We start from the raw sequence: 26,312 nt of genomic DNA, 5'->3' as shown, positions 1-26,312 counted from the left end.
ATTGACGAAGTACCTGCGGTACAGGAAGCGAAGTGCCTTCAATCCTCGTCGGCACAGTCAGTACCGCAGGCACTGTTTAGTACCCGTGAATATAAAGCCACCAGGTAACTTAATATGGATACGTCTTTAATTTTATGATAAAAGTATAGTTTATATACCATTTTGAAAATGCTAACAAGTCAAATGAGTACTTTTCAAAAAATTGAGCTGATGTCAATTTCGATAATAACTAAAACAAGATGATTATGTTTATATACCTTTCAGTGATAAAAGTGACATAACATTGTTATAACACATTTAAAGAAATAAATGCTAATTGTTTGACTGTTTCACACTTTCAAAACAGGTAGCTGACACTTTTACTCAATGTAAACACATTCTATTTGTTTTACCATATGGTTTAAATGTTTAAATTTAAAATAAATTTTTCATCGTACTCTTTTAAATGTTACTGCATCTGTTTAGTACAACTTAATATATTCCTTCAGATTCTAATGTTTATGTAATACATAACTCCTTATATAAATCACTGGGTCATAGTTTGTGCTATTAATCAGTCAATAGTTCAACATAGCTAGTTTTCATGGCTGAAGTAAAGGAAAAAACATTTAAACTTATTTCTATTGACAACCATTACTGAATGACTTGCATAAATCAACAGTCAACTTTGACTATTGACTGGAAAGCATTCAATAAGTGTATAATACTTGAATCTAAGTTTACTTAGAATTAATATGTTCATAATACATTATTTTTATTCATGTCTTTCACTTCACTGTATATATTAGGATGAATTTTTAAATTATTATGTTAGAGGGCCATATGTTAGACTGGCTATTATCCTCTTTAAATAAAGTTATTATTATTATTATTATTACTTTAAAATGCCACTGCAGGAGCACTGCTGTTTTTTATAATCCATTTTATATCCATGTTATTTAAAAGCTGCCACTTTTTAAAAACACATATAAGATTTTGAAATTTGACCTTATAATGTCATATACATGATTTAAAATATTAAGTGTCATCAACTTGTACCATTTTGATAGCATACAAAGCCTTGTACGTAAAGAAGACCGCTAATATTTTGACAAATATTTGACAACTTTAGGTCATTATAACACATACGGAAAACCCAATAGATAAAAATAATCTAATTTAATACTAACAATTATAACTAACCATAAAGTTATGACCATTTCACTTAAAAGAAGGTAAACTATATATTATATGTAATTTAACAAAAAAAATTCTATCCAGTTCACATCATTCCATGCAAACCTTATCAAATGCTTATCAAAGACAAAACTGGCACACAGAAAAATTCCATGTCATAAAACAGGTACGAAACATCACATACAAGTTTATCAGTCAAAGAGAACAATACACTGTCCTCAGAATGATCTGATAAAATAGCTTCAGGCAAACAAATCAACTACCGCCTGCCAAGAATTGTCTATTCTCCGATAATTTCCCCCAGAAAAAACACAACAACAGTACCATTAATATTATACGATTAGCTGATTGTTATATCACCACAGCAGAGAATAATATATCGTAAAGACATTTTCGCCAACATTTAATAAGATTAGGTCCTCCCGTCACCCCCCGCAGCTAAAATGTAATATAACTGCGCACAAGAAAATCAATCTAGAAAGCACTCCAATCACTTAATTCTTATTTATCTTTAATTTCAATCTGTTTCAACCATTTCAAGTTTTCAATTAACAGCAGAAGTAGGCAGCCAATAGTTCTACGTTAATGCCAGGAACTGCATGCTAAATGCCAGGAAGCTGCAAGTAAAATAGGAAAACAACTTCCTTCAAAGCCGACCTGGAAATGAATTAATTTCTGCACCTATTGTCTCAGACTTAGATATTAATGTAAGTTCCACAAACAAATGAGGTACATATAATGCTCTTTAGTGTGAAGGAAGCCTTAAAAGTGCCTCACCAAAATTTTGCCTGGATATCTACAGACAAAACTTCTTGTTTCCTGCAGTGAGTTACACACACATAGGCTAACAGTCGTTAGGGTTACATCAGTTTCAACAACAGTCTCACTGTCATACACAGACTCTGGTTTCCCTCCAATTCAAAAGATGATAGCTATATGTAGTTGGAAGAAACCTTCCAACAGATTTTCAATCTTGAAATAGTCGGTATTAAAAAGGTTGACAAAATTATAAAAAGTTGTCAAAGTTCAATGATACAAAAAGGACACTTCAATGTGATTTTGAACAGAGTCTGAAGTGGTAAACAGGTCAGCAAGGACTAAATTAAACTGAAAGTTTAATACTAGTTCATGTTCATTAAATACACCAAAGAAACTTCCATATTTAACAGTCTGTAGCCTTGTCTCTTTCAACCTTTAGCCTGCTGGCTGCAAGTTTGTTTGTTTGTTTGTTTCGGGTTTAACGCCGTTTTTAACAGTATTTCAGTCATGTAACGGCGGGCAGTTAACCTAACCAGTGTTCCTGGGTTCTGTACCAGTACAAACCTGTTCTCCGCAAGTAACTGCCAACTTCCCCACATGAATTATCAGAGGTGGAGGACTAATGATTTCAGACACAATGTCGTTTATCAAATAGTCACGGAGAACATACGCCCCGCCCGAGGATCGAACTCGCGACCCCGCGATCCGTAGACCAACGCTTTTACCTACTGAGCTAAGCGGGCGGGCTGCTGGCTGCAAGTGATCCTGCCTTTGTGGCCAGTGCAGGCATCATGGTCTGCGCTGTTCGTTATTCAGTCAGTAAACACCCTTTCAGATAATAAATGGTATTGCCCAAACTGAATGATGGACTAGTCCAATTTAGAAATTTAGCAGGCTAAAGGTTAACAGCTTAACTTAGCGTCACATGAAACAGAACAACAGTCAAAGAAACCATGTTTCGGACCACCAATGACTCTCCATTTAAAATCAAACAACTCAAAAGTGCCACTGCAATTCCAAACAAGAAGGCCATGAGGCCCTGTATCGCTCACCTGACCTATTGACCTAGAGATCATCAAGATTAACATTCTGACCAAGTTTCATTAAGATATGGTCATAAATGTGGCCTCTAAAGTGTTAACTAGCTTTTCCTTTGATTTGACTGGTTGACTTAGTTTTTGACACATAATCCAGATTCGAACCTGACCTTAAGATCATCAAGAATTCTGACTAAGTTTCATGAAGATACAGTCATAAATGTGGCCTCTAGAGTGTTAACAAGCTTTTTCTTTGAATTGACCTGGTGACCTAGTTTTTGATCCCGCCAGACCTACATTTAAAACTGACCTATAGATCGTCAAGATTAATATTCTGACTAAGATTCATTAAGATATGGTCATAAATGTGGCCTCTAGAGAGTTAACTAGTTTTTCCTTTGATTTGACCTGGTGACCTATTTTTTGACTATACATGACCCAGATTCAAAATGGACCTTGAGATCATCAAGATTAACATTCTGACCAAGTTTCATGAAGATACTGACATAAATGTGGCCTCTACAGTGTTAACAAGCTCTTCCTTTGATTTGACCTGGTGACCTAGTTTTTGACCCCAGATAACCCAATAGCAAATTCCTCCAAGATTTTACTGAGAGTAACATTTTACACAAGTTTCATTAAGATTGGGCCAAAACTGTGACATCTAGAGTGTTAACAAGCTTTTCCTTTGATTTAACCTGGTGACCTAGTTTTTGAACCCAGATGACCCAATATCAAACTCGTCCAAGATTTTATTCAGGGTAACATTCTGACCAAGTTTTATTTAGATTGGGCCAAAATTGTGACCTCCAGTGTTAACAAGCTTTTCCTCTGATTTGATCTGGTGACCTAGTTTTTGACCCCAGATGACCCAATATCAAACTTCTTCAAGATTTTATTGAGGGTAACATTCTGACCAAGTTTCATTCAAATTGGGCCAAAATTGTGACCTCTAGAATGTTAACGAGCTTTTCCTCCGATTTGACCTGGTGACCTGGTTTTTGACCCCAGATGACCCAATATCGAACTAGTCCAAAATTTATTGACGGTAACATTCTGACCAAGTTTCATTAAGATTAGGCCAAAATTGTGACCTCTAGAGTGTTAACAGTCAAAATGTTGACAACAGACGCACGATGGATGAAGGACAAAGGGCGATCACAAAAACTCACCTTGAGCACTTTGTGTTCAGGTGAGCTAAAAAGGCTGCATTATACCCGAATTTAATGATGCTGTATTTTGAAAGACACAGCAATTTCCGTTTCCCTTTAATAGCCAGCTGAATATACAACAAATTTCGAGATAGCATGTAAACCTGCTAAACTAGAAATAAAATCTCTGAAGAAAAGCAAATAAACAGATTTATTGCAGACAATGTTTCCAATTTGCATAAAATGCCAAGTAAATTGACCATAAAAGGAAGTTTTATATTCATTCATTTTTTTGCATAAAAGATTTGATCCCTTTTATTTCTTCTTTTTGGATTTAAGCATCTTTCAAAATTAGTTATTAGCAATCTCACTTAACAGTCACTCTAGATCTCTAACTACCAGTAACTGAGAACTTCCACCCCCCCCCCCCCCCCCCCCCCCGCCATTAATTAGATGTCAAGAGCACAGAAGACTTTATTTCTTTGTTTCAAAACTTCACAAGCAACATTTGTATTAGATTATAAACTCACAACTTCTGAATTAGTCAGAAAGACAACAACACAAACCCAATTTACCCACTTCAAATCCAGAAATACCTTTTCTGCTATTTACGTGACTCTTAAGTGCCACACTTCACTGTGGAGGTAATTTTCATATTGAATCTATGGTATGAATTTAATGTCAAGCAAACAAATAAAACCTACAGAAATATTTTTCATTCATCAATAAGTAGTTTTTGACTGAATTTTCCTGTTATTTCACAAATCAAAATGTCAATGTTATAGAAGTACAGACTGCAGGGAATATAATGTAACCTACACAATGTCAGTATTAATGTCACTTGATGCCTACCTCCTACTTATAGGATGTACAAGTTCCACCAGAGAATAGCTGCCATGTATATTGACACCCATGCATATCATGCTTTTAGCGCAGATAATTTTTCCACAGACAGTACAATACAAAAAAAGATAGTGCTATTTTCAGTTGACTAGATGTAGTGCATGTATTAAACTAACTCATTCATTGAAAGTGATCAATACCCCCACAAAATTGCTTTTTTAGAGGAAAAACTTCCCTCGTAGTGTTTGATTTTCAGAAATGTGAAAATGTATGTGTGCAAAAAGGGAAATAATTTTTTGACTATTCAAAGATAAAGTTATGTTTATTAAGGCTTTCATTTCATATTTTTTCATTGATCATTGTGTATTGATTGAATGGTAGTCAAGAAACTGTCAAAATGAGAGAGAACTTTGAAAATACTCAAAATAGTGTTAGTTACGGTTCTTGCATCACGACAGTGTTGAATTTCAAAACTTGTGGACAAAAATTAACAGGAAAAAGGGAAATAACTCTAAATTCATTTCAGTTTGTTTTTTTGGTTCTTGTGCTTACTCTCATTACAATTTACCTTCGTATCAAGTTTAAAAGCGTGACAATTTTATTGACTTATTATTGTTATTCCAATAATTGTATCCCCCAAACCTTGTTTGGTTGGGGTAATAAATATATGTAAGAGTAACAAATAAAAAGCAATCTAACAAATACAATTATTTCGGCAAGTACCTCCTCAGTTGTGATGTATGATACTGAAAAAGAATACTAGTTCAGAGTTAATGGTAGCAGATGTCCTAAGGTGCCAATCCAGCAAGCCTGTCACCCAGGTTTGAACCTCTGATTTGCACACCAGCTAGATTGGCTTCCTTCATATGCTGTAAAACCATTTAATTTTGTGAGCACAAAATTCTGTGGTTTTGGACAAAATGGATATTTCAAGAACCATTTAATTTTGTGAGAAAGACATTTTGTGGTTTAGGAAAAAAAATCATGATGTTATAAAGTTGTAGATTTCAACTTTTGAAAAAAAAAAACTGGACTGGACTTTATTTCTTTGATTGGATCTAATATCGTGAATTGATGCGACACCGAAATCCTTGAAAATTATTCCCCCTTAAAAATAGATAATTTCACAGTAAAAGGATTCAACTTAATCTCCGGTAAAGTTGAATTTCGTCACTGACCTAAACCAAACAAATGTTCACAGCAGCGGCTTGCTGGCAAACACAGACTGAAGAAATATCTAAACATCATTTTTATGCTACATGCACTGGGAAACAATGCATATCCAATCAACTGATCTTGTTACAAAAAGAAAACGTACTGCTACTCATTGCATTACACACCCTGATAGTTTTGCCAAATAATATTGGCATTTCTGCAAGCTGATTTGTACAAATATTTACAGCTATAAAGAAATTGCCATCCCATAACAGATTATGACAGACATGACCGTCTTCAAAAATTCATAAATCATCTGATATTGTGTGTCTTTATTCTAGAAATTCGGAGCAATTTACAAGAAAATAGCACTCCTAAACCAGTTCACCATCTGAACAAAGGGATAAAATACATTTGGGAAATTATGTGGCACTGAGGCCTGCATTTAGAGGCACACTGAATAATATAGTGGAGAAAAAATCAATCTCATGTCTCTGTGAAAGTTAGACCTCATCGTCTTAGCATGAATTTCCTTTTTTTTTCTTGCGGAGAATGTTAACATCTGTAGTAAACTCACTGCAGAAATAATGTACCTCTCAAAATCATCAACAAACAACAGAAAAAAAGTAAAAGTCCTCGACATTGGATTATCTACGCACAGTCAAACGTGAATTAAGCAGCCAGTCAAGGAAGCAACACAATCTAGCTGCTTAATGCAGGCGGCTGCTTAAGGAAAAATGTCAATTTGGGAAGTTAGATAGCTGACTGCTTAATGCAAGTGGCCACTTAATACAGGTGTCCACAATGGCGGGTTCAACTGTAGTTTAGATACTGAAATAAAAACATTCATAGCTGCTCAGACTCCCATTCATATATATAATTAATTTAAAAAAATTATTCATGAAAATATTCATCTTTCAGTTATTCTATAGAAATAAGAACTTATGAAACAATCCAGTGACTTTTACTGCTAAATGATCAAAATACAACAATGTGTGTATATGATAATTATGTGGTTAACCAACATGCCATGCTCTAAATGCTGTAGAATGTAAGAGAAAAAATAACATAACTGCTTACTATAGGATAAACCATGAAATATTACAAATTGTAACTCACAATTATTGTCAATATTCTGAAAATTCTTATTCCAAAACAATATTTTCCTATACTGCAGTCATGTCTTTCCGTCTTGTGAAAAAACAAAAACAATTACGTGTTGCTATACATGCCACTTGAGATGTTAAAATTTGTATTATTACAGCGTGAGAATTAGGTCTGTAGCAAAAAAACACATGCAGCATTCCCATTCAGTAGTAGCTTTCTTGGTGATGCACTTTTTACTACGTAAATAAGGAACTGAATTTGTAATATTATATATTACATGTTATTTTAGCATGATATTTCAAATGTCTAAAAGTCTGAAAAACAGTCTAAATATGAAAAAAATGATTCATTGACTTTTCTTAAAATGGGAAATAATTAACAAACACTGAGGTGTTACATCAAAGTAAATATATATGTAAATGCATTAAATAACTATCTCATAGAAATTTAATAGGTTGAAAATAAAATGAATTCTAAAGCATCAGTGCCTTTTGGTTCTGATTGTTGAAATAACCAAATACTTATTAACTTGAACAGTGAAACAAGAATTAAAAGAAATATATTTTCCATTTTAAAGGGAGGTAATCACAAAATTTTTACAAATTACAATAACACCAACATTTTTTAAAATTTCTATGAAATGCAGCTTTCTATTCTTAAAATGGATTTCGAACAGAATATAACTAGATGACATTTTTGTAGAAAAGCGCATGTCTCCCCCAATGCATAGTCATATAGGCAAGAAGACAAATGGGACAGGAGCGAAAGTCAAAGAGACACTGATGGTTGGTTGCAATAGGGATCATCTACTTGGCATGTTCAATTATTCCACTAAGTTTCAACATTCTGGGCCTAATAGTTCTCAAGTTATGAATTGGAAACATTTTTCCATGTTCAGGCCCCTGTGACCTTGACTTTTGATTGAGTGAACCAAAAAACAGTAGGGGTCATCTACCTTGCATGTCCAATCATTCTCAAGTGACCCAAAAACGGTAAGGGTCATCTACTCTGTAAGTTCTATCATTCTATGAAGTTTGAAGGTTCTAGGTCAAATGGTTCTCAAGTTACTGACCAATAACAAATTTCTATGTTCTGTCTGCTGTGACCTTGACCTTTAATAAAGTGATCCCAAAATCAATAGGGGTCATCTACTCTGCATGTCCAATCATCAAATGAAGTTTCAACATTCTGGGTCAAGTGGTTCTCAAGTTATTGATCAGAAATGGTTTTCCATGTTCAGGCCCCTGTGACCTTGACCTTTAACAGAGTGACGCCAAAATCAATAGGAGTCATCTACTCTGCATGTCCAATCATCCTATGAAGTTTCAACATTCTGTGTCAAGTGGTTCTCAAGTTATTGATTGGAAATGGTTTTCCATGTTCAGGCCCCTGTGACCCTGACCATTGATGGAGTGACCCCAAAAACAATAGGGGTCGTCTACTCCATAAGCCCTGCCATCCTATGAAGTTTGAAGGTTCTAGGTCAAATGGTTCTCCAGTTATTGATTGGAAATGAGGTGTGAGAGACGGAAGGATGGATGGACAGGGCAAAAACAATATGTCTCTCCCAAGAGAGGGTGGGGGTGGGGGGTGGGTGGAGACATAATTGTGAAAACTGAATATGTATCAGCTAGCATCACACAATATGCAGGACTTCTTCTTACATTCTTGTATGTACCAATGTACAAACAAGAGTACCAGTACTTTTTGCTGAGAATTAAACTTATATACTTTAATTCAACAGTTTATATATTATTTATCAATCAAAAAAATAAAATAAAAAGTTTAAATATTTATACCTTGTGAATGATCCATAGTTAGGTAAGCATTAATAGCATTCTTTTTCTCATTTATATCCTCCATCGCTAACAATGTATACATTCAGATTTTGTCCCACCACAACAACAAAACCAACAATGTCATTACAAACTTTTCTCACGTCAAGGTAACATGCACATAAAGTCTACGTTTTAGGATCCAAAATGGTCTGGTATATCCTTATTTATGCATGCAACCAATAGGCTAAATTCAGTTAAGTTGTAACGCTTTATAAAAAGCGATGCTTAAATGAATACGGTGAACAGTGTCAAAAGAATCATTGGTGTGACATAACTTATATGTAAAATCATAAAAATAATCAGAGCTTAAAAAGCTGTGACAAACGAACCTTGATTAATATTTGTTGGCAAGTTTTTTAAACAATATGTGTGATCATTAAAGTAATCATTAATTAATTCAAATTTAATTGCATTGTAATATCTTCAATTTGGTATTGTCACTGACAAAATATAGGTTTCCTGTTAATTATTTTATCTGACATATTGGTGTCAAAATAGTAATTTTTCAAAGCATGTCAGCTCAATTCCTGTGTTTCATTATTACATGATTTTCAGCGAATTACTGAAATAGAATTCAGACTGAAATAAACCTCATAATTTCACATGGAAAAATATCAAATATATTTTTGTGTGAAAAATAACCTAAAATGCAAGGTTTGGTTAAAACTGTCAATTCAGAAAAACATTAAATATACTAGTAGAAAAAAATTTTGTTTGTTTAACATGCAAGACATGAACCCCAGACATACATTTTAAATATATTAAATTCATCTGGTGTTCCCTTGATGAAAGATATTCAACCCTACATGGAAACCATTGAAGAGATATCATCTGCAGTGTAAAGCAGTTTACAAATGTATCATTTTTTTTAAAAGTTCAATAATTGAAATTAAACAACCAAACAGATTAAGAAACACACATTTCGGTAGAATGGTACACCTGATACAGGTCAATATTAAATCATCATAACCAAGATGACCTGTAAGATATTCGTACACTGTGATTTTAGTAATCTTACTAATGGCATATTTGAATCAAAAGAAGTACAATTAATACCATAAATACGAATGTATAATGCAAAACCCATAATACAGGCCAAAAAAACAGCAATCTTAGTTTCTAGCTTAGCCAGCTTAGCAAGAGTAGTTTCCCTTTACTGGAATAGAATTGTGTAAAATAGTAAACCTGACACTTAAAAGTTATATCTAGGACACAAAGTGTTTCAGCAGACAAATGAACATACAAAACAATCAGTTACATTACTAGTATATGTTGGGGATAGGAAAAGAAAACAAATCTCAATTCTTAAACATATTAAATTGCAAAGTCCATAAAAATGCATAAACTAATTCATATCCACATAAAAAACTGTTGTTTTTTTTCAGTTAAATGATAACATTTTAGCCCTTCTTTTTTTTAATCAAAACCCAATAAAGACAAGGAACCCTATTTACGGGAATGTAGGGGAAATAATGCAAAAAGTGACAGGGTCTGACAAACCCCTACTCACACTCATAACTATTTAGTACTGCAACAGACCAGTAACCAAATGGTCTGCAATTGACAGCAAAGTTACCAGTGTATACTGAAGTGACTTTCAGAAAATTAATATGCGTAGAATCTGTACAGTTGTACATTAAACATCTGCTTAATATGTGGACTTTCATATTATACATTTTCTATTAATAAATTTAGAGCACAAAAATATAATCAAAGGAACTTGCCACTTTACTGTAACATAAAGTATATTACTGTAACTTAAAGTATGAGAACAGTGACTGAAATTTTCATCATTATAATTCTTACATGAAACAGTTTGATAACATTAAACTTCCCCTTTTACATCAAATCCTTGGTTGGTGTTCAAGATCAAAAGAGGTCTGACATAGGCCAAATTAACTATTGACATTTACTGGTACAGTAACACCTTTAACATCCCTAAGAACACCAAACCTGTCATTCAACATGACATATTACTGTAATATATATGGACGCTTCAATTTCGCATATTTGTATGATGCGGCTGAAATACTGTTGAAAAACGGCGTTAAACCCAAAACAAACAAACAAACAAACAAACGCATATTTTGATATGTGTGGTATAAACTAATGTACTGTAAGAAAATTGACAGCTGATTCTGACAATAGTCACTGGAATCATGCAAACTTGTATTACCCAGCGGATGTATTTATTGAACTTATTTATTTATTTTGTTGAATTTAATTTTGCATCGACACAATTCAGTCATATGACGACTTTCCAGCTTTCAATGGTGGAGGAAGACCCCAGGTGCCCGTCAGTGCATTATCACGAGCCGGCACCTGGGTAGAACCACCGGCCTTCCGTAAGCCAGCTGGATGGCTTCCTCATATGAAGTATTCAACGCCCCGAGTGAGGCTCAAACCCATATCGGTGAGGGGCAGTTGATTTGAAGTCAGTGACCTTAACCACTCGGCCATGGAGGCCCCATTTATTGAACATAAGTTTTTCAATAAAATATATATTTAACTTTGACTATCTATACATTTTCTGGCAAATTAAATATTCAAATATTCAAATTAAACCAGAAATTATTATTTTTTATTTGCAATGTAAGGTAATGCACTGATCATGCTTCGAACACATCAGGTATGCAGCAACAGACAAGATGCATCCTCGTTAAATCTGTCAACACTCTAAAACATAAATTAGCATGTTTGCCTTCACCTACTAAGATATTATGGTTCACTTGTTTATTACATATATTTCAAAATAATATTTTATCATTTTCATCTTTAAACATTACTGTCAATTCAAAATATCTTTATATAATATGACTTTTCTTTGCTCATGAATGCATTCACATCATACGGAGACGAAAATAGATTTCAGGGTTTGTATGGGTTGAAAAAGAAAATCCTTTTCTTTCACTATGTAAATGTTAATCATAACCAACATAAAATTTTAAATATCACAGATGTATCTGTTGTCAGACAGCCAAACCATTGATCTACGAAATAAACTAGATTTGAAACACTAATTGAGCCACGCCATGGGAAAACCAACATAGTGCGTTTGCGACCAGCATGGATCCAGACCAGCCTGCACATCCATGCAGTCTGGTCTGGATCCATGCTGTTTGCTTTCAAAGCCTATTGCAATGGTAGAAACCATTAGCGAACAGCATGGATCCTGACCAGACTGCGCGGTGCCCAAGCCATCATCTCTCAGTGAGCGCTGTTGCGCTTTATGTTGAACCTAAGTGACTTTTACTAAACTGCACAGTACGAATAAGGGTTACCACTTACCAGTATAACATCAGAACGGATCTACATAGTATAACACCACATACAGAATACAGAAAAATATTAAAATATTACATAATTATTAAATTTTGTAAATGCATTGTTACAAATATCATAAAAACATGCATATTACAGCTAAAACATTTTCCCTTATATATGGAAGCTGGTATAATATTATACAGTTAAACACCAATTGTTCAATGTCACACGGGAATTAGGAAAATGCTCAAATTATGCAAGGTTTTGAGCGACCCATACAGAGAAAATATATGGAAAATGCTTGGGGATCACTTAAATTGTTGCAGACAGGGTGATTGAGCAATCAATGCACGAGACCCCACATGTGGATGGTGTTCATGCACGAGACCCCACACATGAATGGTGTTCTACTGTATTCTAGCTTGCACATCACAAGATTACAATCTCAAAGCAAGGGCATCATGCTAGTTTTACAATATATGGTCCTTTTTACAAATTCTGCAATAAAGAACACTATACATTATCATCAATAGGAAATTATTTTTTTTTACATTGTATTATAATGAAAATTAGTCAACACCTAAAAAGTTACTTTCAAGTAATAGTGTAATACATTGTATGCAGATCTATACACAGAGCTCTGAATTTGGCTATCCCTATCGGGCCTCAGTCAAACGGCAGCATGTCAGTACATGCGATCAGCTGTTTAGATGGAATAGAAGCTATGACTACATTGTATGGTGCTGATGCAGGAAATTCTGGTATAAACTATGGTAAAAGGATTAAATTACTGATTAATATAAAAATGAATTAAATTTTCACTTTTTTTCTATCTACTTTATTTGTGAAGGAAATAACCCTGAGCAAATCTTACAGATATGCCATTATCTGTCTGACCTTAATTTTCTCCAAACTCAAGACTATAGTGACTGCTAGAGTACCAGTAATTTCTGAAGTAAAACAAGTCAATAGCTTCTAAATTTAACACTAATATAAAGGCATAATGTTGAAAAAGGTTTCCTCGGATTGAATTGTCCGAGTACCTGCTGAGATAATAATCTCTATAAATATTTAGCATCTAGGTATTATTAGTTACACTGCTTGTTGGTGACTGGATATGGGATATACGCTGTTGAGGAAATCCAATTCAGGCAAGAGCGAAGCTCAAGCCTGATATGAATTTTCAAGACAGCGTATATCCCGTATCCTGTCACCGACAAGCTGTGTAACGATTTTATCTTGCCGACTACCCTTTACTTACATACTATAATCTAATATTTTGTAAATTAACAAAGCGGCAGCCATTTTTTTAAATCAAAATTCATATCTGAATTGTACTAGCAGGATATGGAATATATCCTGTCTCCACGTGACATCTATTGACCAATAGAAATGCAAGAAACTTGTAGGAGGCTAGATAAAGAAATGTATCACTGGCAAAATTCTTAACTACTTCAAAATCAAAGGCATTGCATGATCAAGAAGTTGATTTTCCCCCCGCAAAAATGCTACAAGAATTTCATTGATACATGACATTTTTACTCATACATGAATCTGGTATGACATACAGTGGTAACCTTAAGATGAAAGCTGATCATTGGTTAATGACCTTTTGCTGAAGCTGTCAATCAATCATGATTTATCTAAATAGCAGTGTCATACCTGTCAAATCTTGTGTTCTGCACCCTATAATCCCAACGCCAAGTCATGAAAACTGTTACAATATGCTGCAGGCTCTTTAATCAATTAAAAATTCACTTAGGCCAGATTTACTTTTTATTAAACCAACACTCCTAACTGTACATTTTTTCCATTACAGTGAAAGTTTGAAATATGTCATAACATTCAAACTTATAACAAGTCACCTTTAATAGTAATACTTATATGTAATGCAGAAAAATGAATTCAACACAAGTCATGCTGTATGAAAATAGCTGCAATGCGTAGTTACATATATATTAAAAATGTTCTTACATCTATGATATTCAAAAATGCACACTGATAAAGCAGTTATATATTCAAATATATGTCCCAAGCAAGGCAATGGTATAAGGGAGATAACTTACTTAATGTCACTTCTGAAATAAACAAGTAAAGGATGCTGATAATTCTAACATACCAGTATTCTAATATTTTCTTCATTTACCAACTTCTAGATTTTCTACTCTAATGTGTCATGAGTCTAGAAAAAAAAGCTACAATTCCCTGTGCCAAGCAAGGAATTACAAATAACCTTTGGGTTTGAATCACTTGCACTTCATTAATGTAGGTTGGGGTGTACAATCCACATGAGGAAGCCATCAGAAGGTTGGTGGTTCTACCCCGGTGCCCATCCATGCCTGAAGGGGCACCTGGGATCTTCCTCCACTAACAAAAGCTGGAAAAGTTGTCATGTGACTTAAATTATGTCGGTGCAACTATAAACCCAACAAAAAACAAAGAAACAAATGACATAATCAGTTTTAAATTTGTTCTTTACAACCTCTGTCAATGACACCAAATCTGCCTACAAATACAAATTAATATTTTCTTTCCCCATTAGACAAAATTTTCAGTAAATCCATCTCTACAGAGTAAAAAATACTAGTGTTTCCAGTAGTGTTTGATCTACAGTCTCAGGGTGAAGCTATCTTAACATTATGAACTTAATATTAAAAAAAATTTTTTTTTCATTTTTTCTAGTGTTATGTTAATTTAGTTAAAAACTTAAGGAAAAAACGAAAATCAGTTTAATTAGCCTCAAGAAGTGTGCATTTTTAGTTGCAAAAAGGAATAGAAAAATTACCAGTTCTTCCCAAGATGATATCAATATATTCATTAGAAAAAAAACTGTAGATAGCTATCTAAACTAGTTAATGCAGAAGTATTAAAGACAAGAGCAAGAGCTGTTGGAAGAAGTACATGTTCAGTGCAATAGTTCTTTAGAAATTTAAATGCAAAACATCCACAAAAATTTCGAGGTTGGAAAAAGGGTATACTATAACAATTTCGCAAAAAAATGTAAGCTATAGTTACAAAAAGTGCCATGTGAGATCAACTAATGACCTAAAAGGCCTGTACGTAGTTTCAGTAGATCTCGTCTAGTAGTTTCTGAGAAGCATAATTGCAAGTAAAACTTTCAGAAAATTTCTAACTTGAAACAAGGGCATAGTTTTGACAGAATGTAAGACAGTTATGAAACCTGCTACCTGAGATCACCTATTACATGATAATGAAGACTTAATTGCAATGGTTATTCAGTCAGGTAGTTTCTGACAAATCTGCTCACATTAAACACTTTTTGTGACATAGATGCAGGGTCTCTCAGTACTGCTTGAAAAATTTCAAATAGTCTAGCTAAAAACCATCCAACAGATGAAAATTAATTTTCACTTAACAGCAATGTAATAAGTAAAAAAAACACAAACCTGAATCAAAAGCTGAGTTCTTTTGTTTAAGTAAAACTTTTTCTTTTCCTTGATTTCTTTCCAAACTTGTGAATCCATTGCCCATTCTAGGGTATCTTGAGCTGTTGGAATTCTTGTGTAAACTGGGGCCACTGTCTTCACTTGATTTCCCCGATAAACTTAGGTCTCTCTTTGGAGGTGGTGGAGTATCCGGTAGGGCTCTAGGTTCTCTCTCTGCACCAGATCCTTTAGGTGTTACCCCTGTCCCTGACTGAGCCCCTGTTGACCCAGATGGTGTCCCCTTTGGCCCTGAATGTATTGGGTTCAGATATTCCTGTTCTGGCACATTCATGTATGCCAGATTGTCCATACGTAACGAGTCATACCGATCCGAACTCACAGATTCCGTCTTTTCTTTTGACATGTCTCAACTTTACTTCAGTTAATAACCAGTTTTATTCCATCTGTAAAGATTCAAAATTACAATTTTAAAACATATTTCACAAATATCTAGCTTACAATCAATATAAAGATAGATATGATATATTCTAAGATGTACAGAAACCTTGGGAATAGTGAAAACTTTAGTTTTCAGAATAAGAGTTTTGGCCTGTCTTTACAAACCCAAGTTATCCCGATTTTAACTTAATAAGCTTAACTGGAATGAAGGCTGTCTCAAGTGAGCTTTGCTTTAAGCACAATCTTCCATTTAAAAGTGAGATATGTTTAAATGAGCTCTAACTGATTAGAGCTCTGCCTAAATTGAACTGTGTCTTGAGATAACTGCACCACAAGCCAGCTGTAAGCAGCCTGTTTTAGAGCTCAAGGCTTGTTGCTTACAGCTGTAATTGAGCTGCATTACTTTTAAAGCTTTTAAAAAGTTCTTTCTGTGGGCTCCCCTTGAAAAGAGCCATTCTCCAAATGAGCTCCGCCTCATATATAATTATGCCGCAAACAAATTAAGTAAATACATAAAACAAATCACAATATCAAATATTCCCAATTCAAAACACTTGAAATTAAAACAAACAATGTCAATTCTGAACAAAGACAATAAAATAATCCAGGATGTATTAAGTTCCTTTGTTGTAAACGTCAACATCACAAACTGAATAATGCAAATGTACCTGTATAATGCTTTCTCATCAGCACATGAAACCACAATATACATTAAAAAGATTTGAAACAACAATTAGCAAAACTGTAATAAATATAGACATATGCATTGCATTTGCGAAAGTAAAAGTTACAAAGTTTTGGGGATTTTTCTCTTTTTTGTTTGCTTTCAACACTTCCCATATCATATTTTTGGTTTTCATTCATGGAGAGCTGTTGGCAGACAGACATGTTACAGCATATATAGCTCAGTTTGTCAAACTGATGACAGAGGCAAAGGTCAATTCACCAATTATGTCAAAATGGTCATGAATTGTATCATTTATTATGATGTATGTGTAAAATCAAGTAAGTTCACTACTTAAGGTTAATCAGGGTATATCAGTAAAAAACTGGTGCAGGTAGAGCTTTGGACTCCCATGCCAGAGGTCACAGGTATGAGTGGAATTTGTTTATGGTCTTGATAATCCCTTCAAATGAGGAAGCATTGGTCAGTTTTCCAGTAATGAAGAGTGAAGGAGAAACTTCTCAACAAACAATGTAAAATAAATAGGTTTAAACTAAATTTATGATGTAAATGGAACTGTATTGTCTGTGCATGGACCAGAGTGGTTGTTACATTCAACTGGTTATGCCTTCAGATTTAAAAAACTAAAACAAAACTTCTTTTTTTTTCTAATTGCAAATCAAGAATGGAAGTAATTTTACAATTCAGTTAATTATGTGGAAATGCTGTCTACCGCATGAATCACACAGTAAAATTGTGACCGATGTAAAACAGTGCAACTTCCCTTCATATTAGTCTCATAAAACATGAACTTAACTCTTACCCTGCTAAATTTCTATAATGAACTTGTCCATCTTTCATTTTGGACAGTACCATTAACTGTTAAAAGGGGTGCTTTCCAGATACTGAATGAATGGCGAACAGTGCAGGTCATGATCATACTGCATGGATGTGCAGACTGATCATGATCTGCACTGGTCGCAAAGGCAGAATCCATTGTGTTCAGCATGATAAGGGTTAAATATTACTGACTTACAATCTTTGATTTTTCTTAAGACCTTCCTGTTTTAGATACCATACGGAGGCATGGCCATTTAACTGTTTACGTGGTTAATCACGCTGGTAAAAGATCACAAAACTAAAAACAATCCTATATTAACCCTTACCCTGCTATATTTCTATAATGGACTGGTCCATCTTTCAATTTGGACAGTACCACTTATTACTCAAAGGGGTTTTCACTGAAAATTTACTGACTGAATAGCGAACAGTGCAGACCATGATCAGACTGCACGGATGTGCAGGCTGATCTTGGTCTGCACTGGTCGCAAAGGCAGAATCATCTGCCGCCAGCAGGCTAAGGGTTAACAGTGAACAAGCTGATTGTATCATTTTAAATTGACAACCATTTGTCAAAATACGAAATGCCTCAGGGTAACAAGATGTTAAAGAAATTAATAAAAAAAAAGAAGTTAAGTACTTCAATTTTCATACATTAAACTTGTACAGGTGAATCTGTTAGTCCAAAAAGGATATAGCGAGTTGTTTGAAAGGGCTAAAGGAACTGTTTTTCAATGGAAGGTAAAGAAACAAGATCAAAGTGACATAATGTATTTGGTAAAAATTATTGCACCATTAATTTGTACAAGCAGATAACATGTTTTATGCGAGAAATACTCCCACTATATCTTATAGGAACATAATGTAAGCACAGTCATCTGGTGTGTGTCTTTTTGGAAAATGTTTGATGCAACTTTCACATTTCCTTCAAGGGAAACACCTCAAGATCTAAGGCATTTTTTTAAGAAATACAGAAAGTGCTTTCTTTTTGGTAATTGTATATAAAAAGGAAAAACAAAGTGATTTATCAAGTTATCGCCAGTAATTATTTATAACAAACACAAAATCAGTCTCACTAATGCTAGTCATGCATTGAAATTTAACGCAAATTAGAAGAAATTTCCTTCACATCATCATGATCATACTAACAAAATATTAACTGAAATGATAATAATTTATGATTTTTTTTATGTTGCTATACTATAGCATTTTTTTATTTATTTGAAATTTTGATGGTTACCAAGAGGCAAGCCCCTCAGTTTAAACTATATTTACCTGCTTCAGTTTCCTAGTACTTGCATTTCTTTCTTCTTTAATCCATACTCATACTATTCCATTTCAAAAGGTCATCTAATGATTGAAACAAATATTAATGTAAAAATAGCACTGTTTACACACAAGTAAAGAATATAAATGACACTAAATTAACCAACTGTAACCAAAAGTATGATACTGTAATTGGAATAAATACAACTTTAAAAGTACAATTATTTAAATCCCACTTATTTCCACAATTTTTGGAAGTCTTTTCGCTTGATATACCCCGGTACTTCCACAAAATTTGGTTCAGTTTCACTGTTTAAAAAACGTCTTTGCTACAATAAATAATGTACATGAATTAAACACAAACTATCAATTATATTCCAGAAACGCTATAAAACAAAACAGCAAATTCGTACTCATTTCTCATTCATACATCAACTTTGCGACAGTTTACAAATAGTTGCCCGCTTAATTCGTTCAGAGTAAACAGATGCTTTCTGACTTGGTCAGTGTCCCCTGAATGCATAAAATAATTACCTGACGACCAGATGACAGATCAACCATACCATACCATACCATCAAGGTTACTAATAATCGCCCCTGGCAACAATAAGTCAAACACCACCATCATTTTCTAATCCGATCAGCTGTAAAAAGAATATGAAAATTCAATTTTACTAATTGTACTGTGACTCACCTTTCATATAAAAAACAGAATAGTAATTTAAATGAAAACACTAAATTACACTGGAAAGGTTCAAGGCCCAAGGTAACAGTGTCAAAGTTCCATACCTACTACAGTCGACATCGTACTTGCGACCACCTCTATTAAGTGATTTTTATATTAAACGACCAGTCAAAATCCCTCCCGAATGTTTTCAGTATATAAATTCATCCCATTAAACGACTAGCGCCCACATTAGTCCCATGTAGTCCCGACAGGTAAAATCTTCGACAAAAGTATCTATTAAGCGACCGGGTACCAAATTTCTACTGGACATTTCTTCATCTGTGTATTTAGCGAGTACGTTTTGCACGTGACTGAATGCAATTAATCTTTGTATCAGTCAAATTGACAAACAATCCAGCCATAATTTTCACGGTTTGTGGACTTGGAAAAGTGTTCACGATGTTAAAACAGATTTTGAAACCATACATGTATGTTCACAATAAATACAGTTACATTAACAGTTTAAAAAACTTTCCTTTTCATCAGACTGGAATTCATTAAGAGACCATTCCATTAAGAGACCACTTCTTAGCAGTCCCTTGGGTGGTCTCTTAATACAATGTCGACTGTAGTAGGTTTTCAGTCTCAAGTCTGGAACAATTTAACCCTTAGCCTGCTGCAGGCGAATTTAACAGCCTTTGCAAACAGCTTGGAACCAGATCAGACGCCGATTAAATCGGCGTCTCATCAGGTTCCAAGCTGTTTGCTACTCTGACAATATTTCTTCCAATTTTGGAGCAAATTGAATGAACTTAACAATTTTAGCAGACGACATTTCCAGCAGACGACAATTTACCTAGCATGCTAAAGGTTAAACAGTTGTCCAAGAAGAGAACTAGCACAATTTTTACACATTTAGAAAAGCACTTTCTGCACATGAACATATAAAACATAAGTCATGAAGGGAGGTAATCCAAGATTCTTTTTTATTTTATTTTTGTAACAAAGAATATAGCAGCCACATTCTTCCCAAAGATATTAAGACATCTCAAAACTTTACCATCTCATTGGTTGCTTTAGAGCACCAACTGTAAATTGACCAGAGGTATTGCTACAATCAGAGACTGGTCATTCTTATGATCATAATTGAAATATATTAATGCAAAAAATCAATAATTAGTTTTGGTTTACAATAGGCACTGTTGAACTCCGAACATTGTTTTTTTTCAAGTCCAAAATTAATGTCATTATATAGTAAAGTTTCCTTTTTTAAAACTGAGATTTATCATCTGTGTGCTGTTCAGAAACTCCATTTCCTTCAAAAATTATCAAGAATGACTCTAAATTTATAATACTGTAAAAAAAGACAGATAGTTGAAAATACAAAAATAAACATACCTGGCTGTCTCAGATTCCATCTAAAATTTGAACCAACATAAATGAAAGTTCCATATTGCACATCTTCTGTTAATAAATTGCAAACACCACTCATATAAGAGAGTAAAATGATGTCATGATGAATATGTGGAAGTAAGTGACTGTATTGACTCCTAGCTGCTTCGGTGAAAATTTGTGAATATCATTGTGGTATGAACAGAGTAACTGCTCTTGACCTGGTTAAACAAAGCTGTCCGTAAGACAGCACGCTCGACTTTTCTCAGTGCTTGACTCTGAATTAGATCTTTGCCAGTAAAAGGGGCATAAATCTGTCAAAATTCTAATCAGAGTTATGGGGATTGTTTCTTATGGTGTAGACTGTGATAGCAAATAACTATTTCAAGTTTTAAGTCAAAAGCTTTGATAGGAACAGAGATATTTGACTTTATCAAAAACTTTAACCAAAAAATTCTTAGTTAAAAAGGGGCAAAAATCTGTCAAAATTCAAACCAATGTTATGGGGATTGTTTCTCCTGGTGTAGACTGTGATAGCAAATAACTATTTCAAGTCAAAAGCTTTGATAGTTACAGAGATATTGAACGTTATATAAAACTTTAACCGAAAAATTCTAAGTTAAAAAGGGGCATAACTCAGTCAAAATTCAAATCAGAGTTATGGGGATTGTTTCTCCTGGTGTAGACTGTGATAGCAAATAACTATTTCAAGTTTTAAGTCAAAAGCTTTGATAGTAACAGATATTTGACTTTATCAAAAACTTTAACCAAAACATTCTTAGTTAAAACGGGGCATAAATCTGTCAAAATTCAATCAGAGTTATGGGGATTGTTTCTCCTGGTGTAGACTGTGATAGTAAATAACCATTTCAAGTTTCAAGTCAAAAGCTTTGATAGTAACAGAGATATTTGACTACATCAAAAACTTTAACCAAAAAATTCTTAGTTAAAAAAGGGCATAAATCTGTCAAAATTCAAATCAGAGTTATAGGGATTGTTTCTCATGGTGTAGACTGTGATAGTCAATAACTATTTCAAGTTTCAAGTCAAAAGCTTTGATAGTAACAGAGGTATTTGACTTCATCAAAAACTTTTTAAAACCAAAAAATTCTATGTTTAAAAGGGGCATAAATATGTCAAAATTCAATTCAGAGTTAAAGGGATTGTTTCTCCTGGTGAAGACTGTGATAGTAAATAACTGTTTAAAAGTTTCAAGTCAATAGCTCTGATAGTAACAGAGATATTTGACTTATCAAAAACTTTAACCGATGCCGGGGTGAGTGCATAGCTCTACATTTTCTTCAAAAAGTTGAGCAAAAAAGGGGACATGGTGGCCCTGCATTGATCACCTTAGTTTTTACTCCCAGATGGCCCGATTTCCAAATTATTCATTAAGACAAACATTCTGACCAGGTTCCATTTACATCTGGTAGAAAATTGGCTTATGGAGTGTAAACAATATTTTTCTATGACTACCGGTAGACATATATAGGTAGTGAACTACTTTTTGACCTCAGATGACCCAGTTTAAAAGTCATGAAGAAAAACATTCTCACAAAGTTTTATGAATTTCAGATAGAAATGTGGCCTTTAGGCTCAGTGCTAACAAGATTTTCCTACTGGTATTTTTCTACCAAGTCACCTAGTTTTTGGCCCCAGAATACGGTACCCAGTATCAAACCCGTCTGAGATTTAACTAAGGCTAACTGTCTGGTCAAGCTCCATGAAGATTGGGCCACAGTTGTATCCTCTAGACAGGTCCAATGGTTCTTGAGTTATCATCCGTAAACCATTTAACTGTTCTGGGTTACTGTAGTCTTGACCTTTGACCTACTGATCCCAAAATCAGTAGGGGTCATCTGCTCATGACCAACCTCCCTTATAATCAACTTTCATGAACTTAGGTCAAAGCTTTCTTGAGTAATCATCTACAAACTGATTGGTCTGTGGGCCGACTGACATACCAACCGACATCTGCAAAACAATATACCTCTCCTTTGAAGGAGCGAATAAAATATGTATTGTACTTAATCATATAAAAAAAGAGGTAATTTCATGTACAAATAAAAGGAAAGATTAACTTGGGTGCCTGTGACTTTGATGTGGGTTCGAGCCTCACTCGGGGCGTTGAATTCTTCATGTGAGGAAGCCATCCAGCTGGCTTACGGAAGGTCGGTGGTTCTACCCAGGTGCCCGCATGTGATGAAATAATGCACAGAGGGGCACCTGGGGTCTTCCTCCACCATTAAAGCTGGAAAGTCGCCATATGACCTATCATGTGTCGGTGCGACGTTAAATCAAAAAAAAAAAAAAAAAAAAAGATGATCTTTAGCACATGACACAGTGTCTTGTAATGGTGAATATTTAAGCCAAGTCATTTGAATATACACCAATGCACAAAAAGTTACAGGCCAGACAAAAAAATACCAAAATGTTCTCCAAAGGTGACATTGACCTTGGAGCCAGTGGTCTGGGTCTTGCACATAATACAATACTCATTATGGACTGACAGGACAATAGACCATGTTAACCTTTGACTTGTAAATGTGACATTTACCTTGGCACTAGGGGTCTCGTTCTTGCGCTTGACACATCAGCTGATTATAGGAAACATTTTGTACCATGTAATTTTAAAATCCCTTAATGAATGGCAGACTTTTGGACCAGACACGAAAGAGACTCCTCTGTTAACATTTTACCTCTTAAGTGTGACCTTGACCTTGGAGCTAAGGGTCTGTGTCTTGCGCATGACATGTTGTCTCATTATGGGGAACATTTTAAAATCCCTTCATGGATGGCAGAGTTGTGAAGTGTGATGAACACAAGGATGCAGCTGTTTCTATGTTACCCTCTTTTTTCTTCAAACAAGAGCTGTCTGTTGACAGTGTGCTCGACTATTCGAAGCATTGATAGAAGTATAGGGTCAAAATATAACCGGAGATTTTCAGACAAAGGGAAAGGAACAGATAAGACAAACAATGTACCTGCATTTGTGAATTTGGATAAGTTTTGCACTATAATGCAATGTGTGACCATGTTGGTAAGCAAGTGTTCAAAGTGTCAAAGCCATATATCAAACAGTTGATAGACAAAACATTGAATGTTATGCGAAACCTAACTAATTTCTATGTTCAGAAAAGGGCCATAACCGACCATAAGTCCTTGTCCTAGGTAAGTAGACTATGAAGGTAAACAAGTGGTTCAAAGTTTCAAAGCCATATGACAAGCAGGTTAGGCATTATATAGATTGGTACGAAAAACTTCACTGATTTACAAGTCCAAGAAAGGGTCATAATTTAGCCAAAACAGTTGACAGAGTTCTGTACTCTTGCCTACAGATGGGAATCATGGTGATAAACAAGTGTTAAAAGTCACATGTCAAATAGCTTTGACAAAACGTTGACTTGTATGAAAACTGAACCAATTTCCAAGTCCAAAAAGGGCCATAATTCAGCCAAAATAGTTGATAAGAGTTATGTACTCTTGCCTACAGATAGAGACTGTTATAATAAACAAGTGATAAAAGTTTTAAAGCCATATGTCAAACACTTTACACAAAATGTGAACTGGTACGAAAAATTTAACCAAGATTTCTAAGTTAAAAGGGGCTATAATTCAGCCAAAATCCTTGATAGAGTTATATACTCATAGCTAGAGTAATGTACTCTTGCCTACAGATTGAAATCATGATGATAAAGAAGTGTTCAAAGTTTTAAAACCATATGTCAAATAGTTTTGACAAAACATGGACTTGTACAAAAGCTGAACCAATTTCCAAGTCAAAAAAGGGTCATAATTCAGCCAAAATAGTGACAGAGTTATGTACTCATGATGATGAACAATTGTTCAAACTTTCAAAGCCACATGTAGAATAGTTCTGACAAAACATGGACTTGTACACAAATTGTACCGATTTCCAAGTCCAAAAAGTGCCATAATTCAGTCAAAATAGTTGACAGAGTTATGTACTCTTGCCTACAGATAGAGACTGTTATAATAAACAAGTGATAAAAGTTTCAAAGCCATATGTCAAACACTTTACACAAAATGTGAACTGGTACGAAAAACTTAACCAAGATTTCTATGTTAAGAGGGGCCATAATTCAGCCAAAATCTTTGATAGAGTTATGTACTCTTGCCTACATGTGGACATGGTGATGGTAAACAAGTGCTGAAAGTTTCAAAGCTTTATCTCAAAAGACTTTGTCAAAAAGTGGACTGGTACGTAAAACTTAACCAAGGTGTGACGCCGACGCCGTGGTGAGTAGGATAGCTCTACTTATTCTTCGATTTATTCGAGCTAAAAAGTACGGGGGGGGGGGGTAGCAAACAATTTGGCAGTGGGGGATGGGGGGAAGCGGCGTATGTGTGTGTGCGGAAATGGTGAGAGGATACAAAAGGTTAAGAAACTATATTGAAAGAAATGATGCTTTTTTGGGGAGAATTCCATGCTTCAAGTTAATGCCTTAAGTACTTTTTACACAAAAAATGATGGGCAGATTTGATCTTGCTGTAACCTTAATATTTGATCTACCCGCATTCATTGCCACCTACCTACATCTCAAGTTTAAAGTTAATACCTTGATTGTTAATTAGTCATGCTCCAGACAAAAAATATGACAGACAAATTTGACCTTTGAGCCTTGAACCTACAGATTCCATTTATATGCTCATCCTCTGCACATCATCTCATTCCCACCTACCTATACATGCTAAGTTTGAAGTCAACACCTTATATGATAATGATTATAGTCATGCTCCAAACACAAAATATGATGGACAGTTTTGACCTTGTAGCTCAATTTATGAATTGACCTTTGACCTACAGAGCCGGTTCAAAAGCTTTATGCCAAGTTCGAAGTCAATACCTTTAATGGTTATAAAGTTATGCTCTGGACAAGAATTATGATTTACAGATGAACAGACAGATTGACCAACACACCATCGTATTATACACCCATTTTTTTAAAATGGGCATATAATAAGAGTAGTTAATCAAGGTTATAGCCTAGACAAGCTCTAAAATGATCTTTGACCCCTAATTGTGATCTTGACCATTGAGATAGGAACCTGGGGTTTGTGTGCAACACTGTCTCATAAAGGGTAACAGTTATGCCAAATATATACAAGATTTCTTTATGCATGTCAAAGTTACAGCCAGGACAAAATCTGACATGACCTTTGACCATCAAGTGTGACCTTGATCTTTGAGATAGGAGCCTGTGGTTTGGGCATGACACTCTATCTCATTGAGGTACACATTCATGCCTAAAATAAACAAGATTGCTCCATGGGTACATGTCAAAGT

General features: G+C 34.6%; 1 protein-coding gene across 3 annotated transcripts in view; it reads right to left on the bottom strand.

Moving 5' to 3' along the window:
- Positions 1–19,046, bottom strand: part of LOC123540058 (uncharacterized) — a 49,401-nt gene extending 30,355 nt beyond the window's left edge. Inside the window, exons 1-3 of one of the 3 annotated variants that reach the window (XM_045324851.2) lie at positions 18,955–19,046; positions 15,738–16,180; positions 14,397–14,408 (exon numbers count right to left, since the gene is read on the bottom strand). In XM_045324851.2, the coding sequence (XP_045180786.2) occupies positions 14,397–14,408; positions 15,738–16,140 (415 nt within the window). In that variant the 5' untranslated portion in view covers positions 16,141–16,180; positions 18,955–19,046. Of the gene's footprint in view, positions 1–14,396; positions 14,409–15,737; positions 16,181–16,843; positions 16,859–18,954 lie in introns of those variants that run through there. The other 2 variants (XM_045324859.2, XM_045324866.2) reach the window with 2 other exon arrangements.
- Positions 19,047–26,312: the final 7,266 nt, after the last annotated feature.

The sequence above is a fragment of the Mercenaria mercenaria genome, chromosome 1, assembly GCF_021730395.1.
Source record: "Mercenaria mercenaria strain notata chromosome 1, MADL_Memer_1, whole genome shotgun sequence".
Taxonomy (NCBI): domain Eukaryota; kingdom Metazoa; phylum Mollusca; class Bivalvia; order Venerida; family Veneridae; genus Mercenaria; species Mercenaria mercenaria.
Note: the sequence above shows the minus strand (reverse complement) of the source record. Positions and strands in the feature narration are given on the sequence as shown.